We start from the raw sequence: 14,687 nt of genomic DNA on the forward strand, positions 1-14,687 counted from the left end.
CCCGGAAAACCAAACAGTTCCCACGGGATCTTCAAAAACCTACATCCACGCGGACGAAGTCGCGGGCATCCTGTAGTATCGAATAATTACTTTTGTACACTGTAGTACTTAATTGTTATTGTGTATTTTATTACAACTTGCAGCTTGTTGTTCATTTACAGCTTTTATTGTTGTTGATCTTCATCACATTTTGAGTTGTTCTTTTAACTCCAAGTAGTTTAATTGTTCAAATATGGCTTTCGTTTATTTTAATGATCCGTTTTAAACCCCCGACCCAAAAAGACGGGTGTTATAAGTTTGACGTGTGTATCTGTGTATGTCTGTGGCATCGTAGTTCAACTAATAAACCGATTTTAATTTAGTTTTTTTTGTTTGAAAGGGGCTTGATCGAGAGTGTTCTTAGCTATAATCCAAGAAAATCGGTTCAGCCGTTTGAAAGTTATCAGCTCTTTTCTAGTTATTACTGTAATCATCACTTGTCGGGGGTGTTATAAATTTTTAATTTACACTTGTATATCAAGTTATTTTGAGCATTCAACAATTCCACGTCCATTACTCCTGTAGTAAAACAGTGTTAAAACGCGCAAATATTACAGATAATTCATTGTTTTCCCCACTTCTGTTGTATACCACTAAGCTTTCGCTGATAAAGTCTAGATGCTTTATGAGGCTCTATCTCGGGACAGGATGGTTTATGGGCGTTTGTTATCGCTCATCTTAGCTGCGAGTAGCTATTCACTACTTGGCGCTGTTATAAAGCAATCCCTGTTCATTTTACAATACAGCAGCTTTCAGATTTAAATTATCGAGTAACTAGCTGTGGTAAAACGTGAAATGAAGTGATTTCGACAGATAATAAAGAAATGAATGGAAAGCTGATTATATGGTTGTTTCTTAAGTAGGTGTTAAGTTGAGAATTGAGCAGCTTCTTTATATGTAGATAATTCTTTTAAGTTAGCATTTATTTAAATAACTTAGCTAAGCAGAAGGTACCTAGCACATATTGAGTAGGAACTCATTGGATAACTGATACAGTTCAACTATGTATTTCACTATGCCTAAAGTATAATTATTGGGTCCGTGCCGTTTTAAAGAGTATATCTATTTTATTTCAAGTAATTTACTATATATATATTTCCTTGGTGAGCATATTAGTCTGGCCATTCAACGAGGTAACGCAGCCAGTGTTCTGGGCACCCTGCCTCGTTACAGTGATTTGGATGATATTTTTGTTTTATCATTTGAGAAAATCTGTAACCATTAGCCTATTTTAATTATAATTAACTCATTTTCAAGTAATTTACTTAGAAAGCAAGTAAAATAAAAATTCTGCAAAATGAAGTTTTGAACAACCAAAAATTGTACCTTCATTTTCCTTCAGCAACCTCGATGGCAAGGTGCGAAGGCGTGATTAAATTCGCAACCAAAAACATTTAGGTTTGCTTCAAGTTGTAATAAAATAAAACCCAATAACTTTCCTCGCCACCAAAATTCACACCAAAGATCCGCGACACTGACTACGGTCGAATAAAGATAATGTGCATGTTCGATAGTGTCAGAAAAAACATTTTAGGCGACAAGTTTATTGGATTTGTCCATAGAACGACAATAAACGTCATCCGGTATAAATTACCTACCATTGGGTCTCGACTAAGGTCTCACGAACGCGCCCGTAGAGACTTACCAGATTAAAGCATAAAGATACGGGATATGTTAATTCTTATTGTCATAAACTACGCCCTGCTGAGGTAAGCGCTTTGGTATTCCTTTAAACAAGCGCTTGTTTGTTAAGTAACTGGTTAATCCGAGGCTAAACTAAGACGAACTAAGCTTTGTTGGATGAGACGATCCTGAACTAAAGTACAAAGTAAGTACTTTAAAAGGAAGAGACTGTTGTAGATTTTGAGTATTAAAGTTTAGTCGTGACTAGTTAATAATTCCAGCTAGTAACTAAGCCACTTAGTAATTTGAAACTTATCTAGACCTACTCGCATTTTTAAGGTACCATATCTCAAAAGGAAAAAGGAACCCTTATAGCATCACTTCGTTGTATGTCTGTCTGTCCGTCCGTAATTAATAATTATCTTATCAGTTGAGTGAGAAATAGGTAAGTACTATTTATTTCAACTAAATTATTAAATTCGAATAAGTAACCGATTAAGTAGGATTTTTTTCTCTTAGCCTTATTTAAAAGCAGTTGCAAGGACGCTGACACACGTCCCGTTTCATTTCTCGTGAGTGGTTATTCTAATTTTTTAACCAAGAACTAAAGCCAGATGGTTTCGACTTTCATCGTTGACAAAGATGGATTGCACTCTATGCCCGCAGGTTAGTACAATGGAAGTGTACAAAGACTTGGTATAGAGAGCGTCTTTACCTGCGCAGACACATCCTACAAGGGACGTTTTAAATCTGTCACTCTGACAATGCTGATTGTAACAAGGCACGATAATAACTTCGAAATAAATAAATTCTGCATCTTAAATTGAAATTTCTAGGAAAAAGAGCTTGCTCTTTTTATTTTTTACGAAAAATAAGTAATGATAAAAGTTTATATTTAGTTAGGTACAGATTACGTTGGGGTTAATTAACTACGTGTGGTTACGCCTAATTTGTAGTTCACTCTGCTTTTGATAAGTAACTACCTAGTTTACAATTTTCCCTTGATCTGGTAGATCCCAAACTATTCATATTTTTTAGGGATTCGTATCTGAAGGGTACCAACGGGACCCAATTAGGTCCAGTATCCACCTAAGCGGAACAGAGAGATGTGTACAGTCAACCAATCAGATTTTAAAAGATGACGTGATCATTTTTTCACGTCATCTATTATGAACATGATTGGTCGACTGAAGAAATCTCTCCTCTCTGCTTAGGTGGATACCGAACCTTACTAAGCCTCCGATGTCCATCCGTCTGTCAGGGTTGTAACTTGTGAAAAGTAATAAGTAGACTAGTCATAGAATGTGTATTCCTAATGCCGCTATAATAACTATAAATAAAAATTTCGTAATGGCCGCCATGAAATTTTAAAAAAGTGTTTTCTTGCACGATGATACGGAACTCATTGTGTGCGAGTCCAACTCACACCTGGCCGATTTTTCATAAAGTATGCAGTTACCTGCTTGATATATTTTTTAATATTTTAGAGCTTTTGATTTAAATGATCAGGTTTATAAGATAAGCGAGGGACCCTTCAAACTTTATTATCTCGTACATAAAATCTCGAAATACAAATTGGGCCTGAATAATGGTTATTGTCACGTGTACACGCCATGGGACATATTTCTGGAAGGCCGGATTGTCACCTCAGCACAATAAACCTCGAGGTAGATCGAAGATAAGGCAGGCGATGTTTTATGTTTATGGATTTCTAAATTGCCGTGAAATAAGATTTGGCGACAATCTATTGTACTGGAGCCTTGCAGGTAATGCGGATTAAAATTTGAATGGTTTTATTTTGGATTTAAGTAAGTATTATTAGGTATTATGATAGGTGATGAATTAGATATAGGTAAGTAAGAGATTAATTTAGTATTACTTCAGTATTATAAAGTACACGACTGCCCAAAAAATGGAATGTAATGTTTTCAGCGCTCATGAAACTGCCTAGTTCACTAGGTACTATGTATCTTTGTGAGTTTATTCCACTGTAACTTCTTAGTGCTAAAACAGATTTGGATGTACCTATGGGGTATCGTTGGAATCCTGTTTACATCATCCCGAGTGACACTGGCTATATTTAAAAAAAAAACAATGTGGCGGCTGTATCGCGCCTTTTTCAAATGTGTTTTTTTTCTTTTTAGTTTTATTTTTGTTAAATACCTACTTACGACCTGTTTTTTGTCTACAGTTTCATATTAGGCAGGTATCCTACATATTTAATGCTATCGACACTTTAATAAAAAAGCATCGATAAAAGGATAGGTCTACTTAGAAAGTAGGTACCTACCTATGCAGTAGGCGATCTGTTTCATTTCGACGGCCTGACGCGACGACGCGACGCGACGCTGCGTCAGCGTTACAATCGCAAGCGAAGGTGTGCGGTTTCTTAGACCATGCTAATTGACTTAACTAATTATAATTGACTATCTTACCTATTTACTTTAAATAAGTAAAAGATTACATACTCCATATCCTGGCTGTTAGATTAAAATCAACCTGGAGGATTATTTTGAGGCTTTCCAAAATACAATGACATTATTATCAACAATGGAGATAAAAATTCTTATCACCTTAATCACTGATAGGAACTACAGTATTAATTCGCATCACAATACCTTTATTACCTACCTAATTGGATATTTAATAAGTACTTAAATAATTTTAGAACTAAGTTAGTCCAGCACCTAGAATCTAGATACCTATCTATGCCTATTTTATTTCAAAACTAAGTAAATCTGCATTCGCCTTATTTTTTCACAGCTGGGCCATGATCTCGTAAGAGGGGTATGAATAGAATAGGATTACCTACAACCTAGTCATTGTATACCTACGACCTAGGTACTTTTTCCTTTTCATGCAGTTTCAGTCGATGGCGAAAAGGTACTTATCAATCTCGAATTTCTTCCAAGAGAACGGTATCCCCTCATTGTTTATCTTCACCAAATTGCGTATAATGTATTGTAAACATAAATATTAGAAAAATTGCTCACCCAATAACCGCCACACTTCGGCGCTGCTCAAATAAACATTCAGATGTCCGAAACAAGCCGGCAACAGAAACAGTAACGTTAACCACCTCATTTTAACACAAGTTCCTCCAAAATAAAGGTTCTGAACCGAAAATGTTCACCAGAACAATATTTTAACTCACATTTTCAACCACCCGTCCAACGTTAAGTCGAAAAGAGATTACACATTCGGATAAAATGTAGAAATTCACAAGAAATCTTCGATATCTACACAGTTTGAGATCGAAACTAACCTAATATCTTTATTATTATTCATGTACAAGTGAAATAGTGACTATATAAGAGCAAATATCGCGTATCAACAATAATAATTGATTGTTTTTCGATAACCTTCAACGGCACAAGCTCTCCGCAACGTTATCTCCACTAAACTAAAACGTAAACTGGTTTTTGTTCATTTGCGAGTTGCCAGCTGTCGACATTTTCGTTCACCTTCATCTCGTTGACTGTAAAAATATCGCTTTGAGGTTGAGCGCCACCTCGCGGCACATGCTTTAAACTTAAGGTTTAGAAAACAACTGCAATGAAGGACCTTATAATAACGCTAGATGGAAACATGAGAAATCTTATTTTTAATATTTTAAAAGTGATTTTAAATCTTGTTTAGTATTTTAGTCATATTTTATTATTAAGTAACAAATACTTACTAATGTAATGTTCATTTTATTTTGCTATTGTACTGAATAATAAAAATTAATAACGACTTGATACGATTATTAAATTTCAACACTATAGACACATCCTCGGTAGTATAGTGGTAAGTATCCCCGCCTGTCACGCGGGAGACCGGGGTTCGATTCCCCGCCGGGGAGATTTTTTATTTTTATAATAATTAGGGTTCCGTACCTCAAACGCCACGTTCCAAATAACTCCACTGCACCACATGAGTAGTATAGTAATAGGACGGCATAGTAGCGATTTTTTTTTTAAATTATTATTTAAGGATTGGAAGTACCGAGTAGAAGAAATTAAGTTCATCCCCTAATACGTACCTAGCTGAATGTTTATTTTATAAATAACGATGAGTAGGTACAGCGACTTTTGGGACCCCTTTCTGCATGACTATACCCTATCGGCTATGCTACGGCTTGGTGCTGAGTGGGGAACCTTATTTGTTTGACGATTAATTTATTTAGGAAATAGTTTTACTTACTTTTGTAAGTAATTGTAAAAGCTTCCTCAATAAATATTTTTTATCTAGATATCTATCTATCTAACGCTAGAAAGAAGTTAATCTAGCGCTCTCTCTTTTAAGGAATCCCAAACAGATGACAGAGGCTATAATCTTAGTAGGCGCTAACCATTTTGAGTCACCAACCAATCACGAAACTATGTTTTCTAATTGAATTTCGAATGTTTTTTGAAAATATTTTCGAATTGAATTTCGAATTTTTTGGAAGACGCGTTTGTGATTGGTTGGTTAACTTAAAAAATTGGTTAACGGAGATTTTTGCTCTTTCCCAAGTGCCAATTGTTGATGTGGAAAAATAAAATAAAATGTTAATTCAAAATATACTTTTAATCATTTTAATATAAATATTTGAATAACACTTTGTTCTTTATAAATATACGTGTCAATCGGCTTTGGTATCCAATCATTTCAAATAAAATAAAAACCAAATACATCACTGTTTAATAAAATAACACATCGTATCTCTAGGTATTGCAATAAAAAATTACATAGTACATCATTCTTTTTTAATAAATGGACGTGTGATAGCGAGTATTAATAAGTATAATAATAATCATTATTATTAATCAAAAGTATAAAATATAAAAACGGTTACACATACACTAAAGCGAATACGAAATTAAATAAAGGTGAGGCTACAATTTATGGCACAGAGGAACTATTCGGGTGCAAAGCGCGGGCGCTCATTTCTCTTTGGGCTTCTTTTCCTTCTTCCGCGGCGGCGGAACGGGTGCCTCGCCGCTCGACGAGCCCTCTTTATCCTTCTTGATTACTTTCTTGACTATCTTCTTTTTGGGAGCGTCGGCTGGTTTGGGTGATTCGGGTGTGGAAGGTGCGGAGTCGGTCTTGACAGATGATTCTATTAGGGCGGCGGTGGTCGGCTTGGACTTGATGCCGATCTGTGAGAGCGAGACGGCGCCGACGGGCGGGCTGGGCACCGTGGGCTCCTGGACGGAGAGGCGGGAGTCTGCGGCGGGCGGTGCGGCGGAGGGGGAGAGCGCGGGCGGCGTGGGCTCGGTGACGGTGGGCGTGCGCAACTCGCTGGCGATGATGGACTGCGCGAGCGCGGCCGCGTCCTCGGCCTCGCTGTCGGGCGTCAGCGCCGGGTCGGCGACGAGCGGCGGCCGCAGCTGCAGCTTTCCCGCCGGCTTGCGGCGCTCCTCCGCTATGCAACCAAGTTATTCCCGCCTTTATTCTCTCTTTCGGTTAGGTGTGGCGTTAGTAGGGCGGTCACATTAGAGTGCAAGCTCGGTTAGGGCCTGGAACAAAGTTAGGGAAAACAGTGCTACACGGTTAAGTCAAAATGATGCATGCGGAAAGTTAGAACGAGGTCAGTTTAGCGAAGTATAGCAGATACATTACAAGGACGATTATTTATGTAGTGTCTAGCGTAACTTAATCGTAATGAAGTAGGTACTAGTATAGGTAATTTATTATTATAATAATGGTTTCTGAGTTTCAGTAGCGTTGCAAAGAGATAACTAGGTATTGATTTCGGATTCATAGATATTATTCGTTTCGGTGGTAGTGCTTTGCGTTTGAACGTGATATCGTGTCTAATGATAATGGTAGCTTCCAATTTAACTAATAACGTTCCTTGCAATGAGTGGTTGATTATGGAGAAGCAAATAAACCATAAGAGAAAGACTGCATGTTCATTAATGGTCATAAGTGATGCACTTATGAAAAACTGTCAACCTTGTACAATTTATTGTCAAGGATAATATAATTATTTACTGACTGAATTGGTAACAATCAGGAAAGAAGTGAATGCAAATGAGGCACAGTCATCATAAGGCATCAATAAGAATGCAATGGTCATCCCAGTCCCAGCGGGATGATCGCTACCTGAGTGCCTAGCGCTGAATGATAACCATCGACCTCATTTGTCATTTATTTTTAATCCATTGACGGTTTTCTACGAAAAATGATTTTATTATTACTCAGTAAAGGAGCAATGTAGAACCAATAAATGTCAAATGAGTTCGGTGGCTATCATTCAGTATTAGACACTGAGTTAGCGAACCACCCCGCAGATCTGTTAGAAACCCAGAAATAGTGCCCTAAAATGATGACGTTAACCAAACGTCCCTACGTGTTATACACTTGGACGCAATCCAACTATCTAGCCATTAAAATGTATTTAAGGAATTTACATAGACAGCGCGCAATTTACTACGGATCTTAAAATAAAAAGATTGGGATGTAAGAGCGCAACTCAAAGCTGTTGATTCAAAAATGAAATCACATTAGCTTGAATCTTTATTTGAATCTTCCATCGAGGTATATATCTATAGTAGGTAGATTGGCCAGTTCCATAGGTACTAAACGCATCCACAGAAATACAATATGTCCACAAAATTTATAATATAATGAACAAATTCGTCTCTTGAGGAATGTAATTCCGTCTTTTTATGTGGACGTTACTCACCAGATTTAACTATGCACAGTCACGACATTTTTATTTGTGAGCTTGCATAAGTACAATTATCGACCAAAGATTGATTCTAAAAGCATATTTTCTTATATACGAGGGCCTGTCTATGTACATCAATGGAAACTTCAGATGTTCGAGCAAATGTGAGGTTGTTTTGAGTCCAAGTGGCATGTGGTTATTACCTGTTCTATCAAAGCCGCGTCTCTTGCGCTGCCTCCTCGGTAGCTGGGTGAAATAACAACGAATTTTGAAACGTATATAAAATCAGTAAACAATAAAACCAAAGAACACAAAACTGCACAAAAGAAAAACACCTGTGTCTCCACTTTAGGGGATCCGTCGAAAAAATCGTCGTCTGTAGCTGTTTCGGCAGCCTGAAGGCTACCTTCTCACATGCGCGAGATATTATGAATATGCGTAGTGGGATTTATGAGAAATTCTAATGGCTGAATCATTTCATTTTCAATCTAACTCTTTCCAGAACTAAGATGAAGCTAGGATATGAAAATTAACCAGTTTTGTGATGAGTAGGCCTCACACAAATTCTCCACTATGCATCCTCGTAGTTCCCTGGTTATACAGCTGAAAGCAGCCAAAATTCTGTAAGATGCAACGTCTCCCTTAAAGATGGACACCAATTTACAAAAATATTAGTATAAGAATATGAAACTGCAAAATGAACTCGGTGAGATTTGAGTGCAAAGCCGTTCGGTTAGCCGTATTCGGCGCGAACGATTACTTTTGCTACTCACATTTGGCCGCGGGCGTCTCAGGAATTTCTTCCTTGGACGGAGTGTTAGCTAGAGGTGGGCTGTCAGAGGCGGCTTCTAGCTTCGCTGTTTCTGTTGGCTTCGCTGCCTCTGATGGTGCAGGTGTGGGTTCTGGAACATAAGACGTGGGTACTGCCTGCTCTATTGTAGCTTCGACTTCCGCGGCTAATGGAGCTTCATCAATTTTTAATGCCTCCAAAGCCACCACTGGTATTTCAGTTTCAGGATCAGTCTTATCTTTCACGTCTGTTGCAGACTCCACCGATGCCACCGCCGCTTCAACTGGAACAGGAATAATTTCCTCTGGTTTACCTGCAGCTTCAGTGGTTTCAGCTAGAGCGGGAGCCTCGTCGGCTGGGACCGGAACTGCAGCCACGGGAGCTTCTTCAACAGGTTTGGCAGCCTCTACTGTGGGAACAACTTCTGCTTCGGGAGACTTTTCTATCGGTTCAGGAACTTCAACTGGAGCTATTTCACTAGGAGCTACTTCAACTTTCTCGGGCACTGCTACTTCCTTTTCTACTGGTGCCTCTACAGGCTTTTCTGACGGAGTTTCAACCAGCATGGGTTCTGAGGCTACAGGTTCTGGTTCTGAAGCAGGTTCAGCCGGTGCAGGTGCGCTTGGGGGATCGGCTGCCACTTCAGGCTGTGACTCTTCCTTTGAGGGTTCTGGCTGCTCAGAACTTGGTGGCTGGCTCAATGTCTGTGAAATCTTTGCCAAGATGTTGTCAAAGGAATCAGCACCCATGTAATCTATGTTCCCGGTCTCCCAACCTTGTCGCCTGGTTAGTTCGTCTACCGCCTCTTGTTGCAGTGGCGCTCCGGGTACAACGCGTGCCAAGTTACCAGCTACACCAGTCTGTAACATGGTAATGTTGTGATTATTTTGGATTCTTTCAAGCTTTGATTTTGAAATATCTTGAGAGTTTTTAATAGGTATATAATGTACATAAAATTATGTTAAAATGTTATTTATTAAGGAAAATAGCTTTGTTAATACAATCCGTGCGAGTTCGTATACAATAATTATCTACATTCTACATGCAAGAATACACACAAGCTTTTGTGATATCCTAGGTAGCTAAAGGATGATTATTTTTTAGTACCTATTACCTGATATAATCTTTCAATAAACCCTTTCTTTGTTTTCTGACCTATTTATTTATACGAAGCAAATTAACTACTTACTTGGCTATCCTCCCCATTTAATGCCTTTTCCGTAATTTCCTCTGGGAGTGTTTCCAATGCGTCTTCAAATTCTTCAGAACTCTCTGACGGTGGTGAAGGAGATCTTACAGGTATTTCATGGCTGCAGATTTTACGCCCACGTGAATCTATAGTCATTCTGTGCCTTAAGTAAAAGCCATCATATGGATGCCTTGGCGTTATTTCACCATAAATATCACTATCGTCATCGGACACATATCCATTCATTTTCTCTTCTGGTATATGATGGTTTACTTTTTTTACCTTTACGTGATCCATCATTACAGTATATACTTGGGGTCTATTTTGTTTTTCGAATTGTGAAGAGAAAGTAAAACCGTTTAACTTCTTACCTACGTGGTGTTCGTGATCCTGAAGACTATGTTCATGACATACGTGACTATCAACATGAGATTCGTTATTTTGTGTTTGATTAAATATGTTGTTATTGTCTTCAGGTTTACTAACGTGATCGTAGTGATATTCATGAGTGTGATGAGGTTCTGTGTAGTTATATTCTTGTATATGTTGATCGCTGGGGCTTAGATGTTCATGAGGTTTGTTTTCGTGATATTGTGATGCATTGTGATGATAGTCTTGTGCATGTAGTTGGTGGTTTGTTTCATGCTGTTGATGATGATAGTAATCACTATGAGGTATATCTACATTTACATTAATTAGATTATCATTAGGACTAGATTCATGATTAGATTGCCAAACATCTTCCTTATGTTTAGAAGTGTGATCATCGTGATGATGCTGTACATTATGTTCTTTACTGTGAACCATCTGTTCGTAATTGTGACTTTCAGTTTGGTTTTGATATTGTTGTGGATGGTAATCCCAGGCATATTTTCTAATTTCATGATGATCATCTGCCTTTTGCTCGTTTTGTATGGTATCCGCCACAAAAGCTGGTATATTTCCTCTATAAATATCCCATGGATTATGAAATTCATTCATATCAATTTCTGGCACATTCAGTTCGGGATCTACAACTTGATTATCGGGATGATGCCACGGAAATTCAGAATGAGAATCTAGTGATGGTTCGTAGTAACTATAGTTCACCGTTGGCTCGTTATAATTGATCGTTTCTTCTTGAGGGATCTCCAGAAAGTCTTCTACGACCATATCCTACCGGTTGAAGCGATAAAACAGCTCAGTAGTTAAGCATGCAAGAATAAACTTGAAAAAAGCTGCACGCAATCAAAAATAAAATATGTCTATAATACGGTGCATGGCTTTGATCAAACATTAATAACTATAGGTACAAACAACACTACTAAATAAACATACAATAGTATTGACGTGGAACCTATATATATCGCTGGTATTGGCCGACTCTACCTTGAAACTAATTAAATTATAAAAGTTATAGAGTATACTTATAGAGTTTTTAAAAATCAATATCGAAATTTTTTTGTATGTTTATCTAGCCGGTGCTCATTTCACCAAAATACCAACACCATCTAATCTATAAAGCCCAAACTGCAAACCTTCCAAATTAAAACAAGCAACGATTAAATTTCAGTAATGTTAGAAAATGTTAGTATTTTGGAGAAACACTTAGTTCACTGGCGCACTAGCAATAAAAATTTAAAGGGTGCGTAAATACGATGCATAAGCTTAACGGGGGCCAAGCATTAGTTTTGTAAGAAACACTTTCAACGTGGAATAATATTTACATAGAATAAAGTTCCTAATAAAATCATTAAACACATTTTAAAGAAATGCAGAGCATCGATGTATAAGGATACGCCATTCCCATATAAATCCGTTTACAAAAATGAGCCTATAAAAAAATAAATATTACGTCATTGAACTCGTCAGTGAATTTGACGCGAGCGTCAACTCTCTGTTATTAAAAAGATCAAGGATGGAATGGAGCTGTTTTGTGCAATATTTCGTCAATTTTTTTTTGCGTTAAAAATATTATTAGTGCAGATATGAGCATGTAATGAATCTAACAAAGAATTTTCACAAATAATATGTAATAATATAAACCATAACCAAAAAAACTTCTGTAGTACGGAACCCTCTATCAATGCGGCAGCTTCGCCGTTGCGGATGCGGATGCCCGCAAAATCGCTAAAATATAGCTACGTCATACGTACGACGTATACATACAAAATACACACATCGTTAAATAGTTAAACACATACATGAACATACATAGTTAAATACATAAAAAATACATATAAGCATGTATACACTCAAACATACATATATAGTTTTCGCGACTTGCAACATCCGCATCCGCGTGACTATCCGCATTGATTATTATTATTGTAGATGCAGATGTGGATGCCCAAATCAATGCGTAACCTTCACAATTGCGGGTGAGGATGCGAATATCGGAAACATCGCTAGGCTACTAATACAAATATACATACATAGTAAAACAGTTAATTATATACAAACATACATAGTTTTAAATACTTACAAACATACAATCATAGTTAAATATATTCATGATCATAAGTAGTCTGTCATACGCGAATAAAAAGTTTTACTTCAAAAAAAATAACGACTCCATTCTTTCTGTATTCCAATTGTACGATATTTTTGCGGCAAATATTTAATCATAGCAAAATTAAAAATATACCCAGCTTATACGTTAAATTAAATGAGAAAACGATATACTTACGAGTGAAATGTTATTCCATCTTTTTTTTGATGGATTTCCGTACGGTTTTTGCAAGATTTGACCGCACATGACGGCATTTTCGACAGTCAAAAACACGTGCGATACGATAAAGCGTGTGCGGCCGACTGATGCGTGATAAAGAGACTTTTGCCAATTCTCTTTAACTTGTGAGCGCATTTTTTTTCTTCTAAGGGCCTATCCATATACATCGATGATGCAGAGGAATTAAAGTAAAGTAATAATAAAAAAGTTGAAACGAAAATAAAAGATTTAAAATTTTATATAACACAGAAATCAATAGAGTCGCTAATCGAATTAAGCTTATTAATTTTCCAGAGTCTCACCTCCTCAATATTAGACTCCTCGGGAGTTTGCTTAGAACACATGTTGTACTGGTCAGATCGCTCACTAATATGAGAATGGATTGACTTACTAGACTTTATGAAGGGTATCGCTAAGTATTTGCGGTCGTGAACCGTGAAATCCTAGAAGCCGTATTACATTTGATCCCATTGTGGTAATTGATATTGGATCTAATAATTTACCAAGCAATGCGACAACATTCCACACGTGGTAATACGGTTAACTGGTGTTAATATCTAATAACGGCGCCACGTTTATTAGATTTAATATTTTGATTATTAAATAAAGCTCTATAGTTTTTTAATCCATACTAATAATATTATAAATGCAAGTGTTTCTGTCTGTCTGTCTGTCTGCTACGATTTCACAGCCCAACCACTGAACCGATTTTATTGTTTGGTACAGACTTGGGACATCCCGGGGAAGGACATAGACTACTTTTTATCCTGGAAAATCAAAGAGTTCCTACAGGATTTTAAAAAAACGAAATCCACGCGGGCGAAGCCGCGGGCATCCTCTAGTAATACTTATATAACAATTTTTTAACAGTACCTAGTGATCTTTGAAAACATAAGGTACCTAGGTAATAGAGTCTATTAAAAACAAAAGTGAGTTCGAATGCCTGTCTGTCAGTTTCTCCTTCACATGTTTTCACGGTTGAACTACCGAATCGATTTGTTAATAAACTGGCAAGCAGAGGGTTAAAAATCCAAGAAAGGACCGTCATAAATTCGATGACTGACAAATTCGAACTTTTAAAAACTTCAACTTAAAATTGTTCACAATCTTTGAATGAAAGATTTATATTTGACATAATATACAGAAATAAACTAAACTAGCTGGTTGGTTAAAATGTTTGAATTTTTGAAACGAAATAATAAATCTGCGTTACCCTTCAAAAATCGAGTTAGCCAATCTTTTATTCGCTAATTCATTTTAGCTAAACATAATTTGATATTGTTACTAATTCGGTTGTACACCAATTTTTTAACTAAACTAAATTGACTGAAAATGACTAAAATAAGTTCTATCACAGTTTTCCTTGAAGAAAACGATAGTACTATTTTTAGAGCTAATAAGTATTTTAGTTTAATTTAGAAATATTAAGCTCAATCAGCTGTCTACAGTACTGTTTTAAATTGACAGGATATTCATTTTCCTTTGTGAAAATAATTGCACCCTTAGCACTAAACGTGAAACTATTTTTTTGCGTTTACCACTAAAACTGCGTACGTAGCCAAACGATTGCGTGGCCAAAAGTATTGTCACTGTTATGGCTGCCAATATTAAGGACATTGCCAAGCGTAGTGTAAAAATTTATTTTTAGTTGTGTGCAACCGAATTAGGACTATAGGCGTATTTACACAGAACCGCA

General features: G+C 37.0%; 2 protein-coding genes and 1 non-coding gene across 11 annotated transcripts in view; 1 reads left to right on the top strand and 2 right to left on the bottom strand.

Annotated features, from left to right (window-relative positions):
- Nucleotides 1-5,115, bottom strand: part of LOC123874927 (tyrosine-protein kinase Drl) — a 51,438-nt gene extending 46,323 nt beyond the window's left edge. The window contains exon 1 of the mRNA XM_045920495.1: nt 4,656-5,115. Within this exon, the coding sequence (XP_045776451.1) occupies nt 4,656-4,746 (91 nt within the window). The 5' untranslated portion in view covers nt 4,747-5,115. The remainder of the gene's footprint in view (nt 1-4,655) is intronic.
- Nucleotides 5,116-5,434: 319 nt separating this feature from the next.
- Trnad-guc lies at nt 5,435-5,506 on the top strand. The gene has a single exon. It is a non-coding gene; the product is annotated as a tRNA-Asp (tRNA).
- Nucleotides 5,507-6,196: 690 nt separating this feature from the next.
- LOC123874826 (glycogenin-2-like) overlaps nt 6,197-14,687 on the bottom strand; it is a 23,963-nt gene continuing 15,472 nt past the window's right edge. Inside the window, exons 7-10 of one of the 9 annotated variants that reach the window (XM_045920357.1) lie at nt 10,282-11,436; nt 9,406-9,952; nt 9,076-9,204; nt 6,197-7,051 (exon numbers count right to left, since the gene is read on the bottom strand). In XM_045920357.1, the coding sequence (XP_045776313.1) occupies nt 6,570-7,051; nt 9,076-9,204; nt 9,406-9,952; nt 10,282-11,436 (2,313 nt within the window). In that variant the 3' untranslated portion in view covers nt 6,197-6,569. Of the gene's footprint in view, nt 7,146-8,505; nt 8,549-9,075; nt 9,953-10,281; nt 11,437-14,687 lie in introns of all 9 variants that reach the window. The other 8 variants (XM_045920389.1, XM_045920364.1, XM_045920399.1 and 5 more) reach the window with 8 other exon arrangements.

This window comes from Maniola jurtina, chromosome 2 (genome assembly GCF_905333055.1).
Source record: "Maniola jurtina chromosome 2, ilManJurt1.1, whole genome shotgun sequence".
Lineage (NCBI taxonomy): Eukaryota > Metazoa > Arthropoda > Insecta > Lepidoptera > Nymphalidae > Maniola > Maniola jurtina.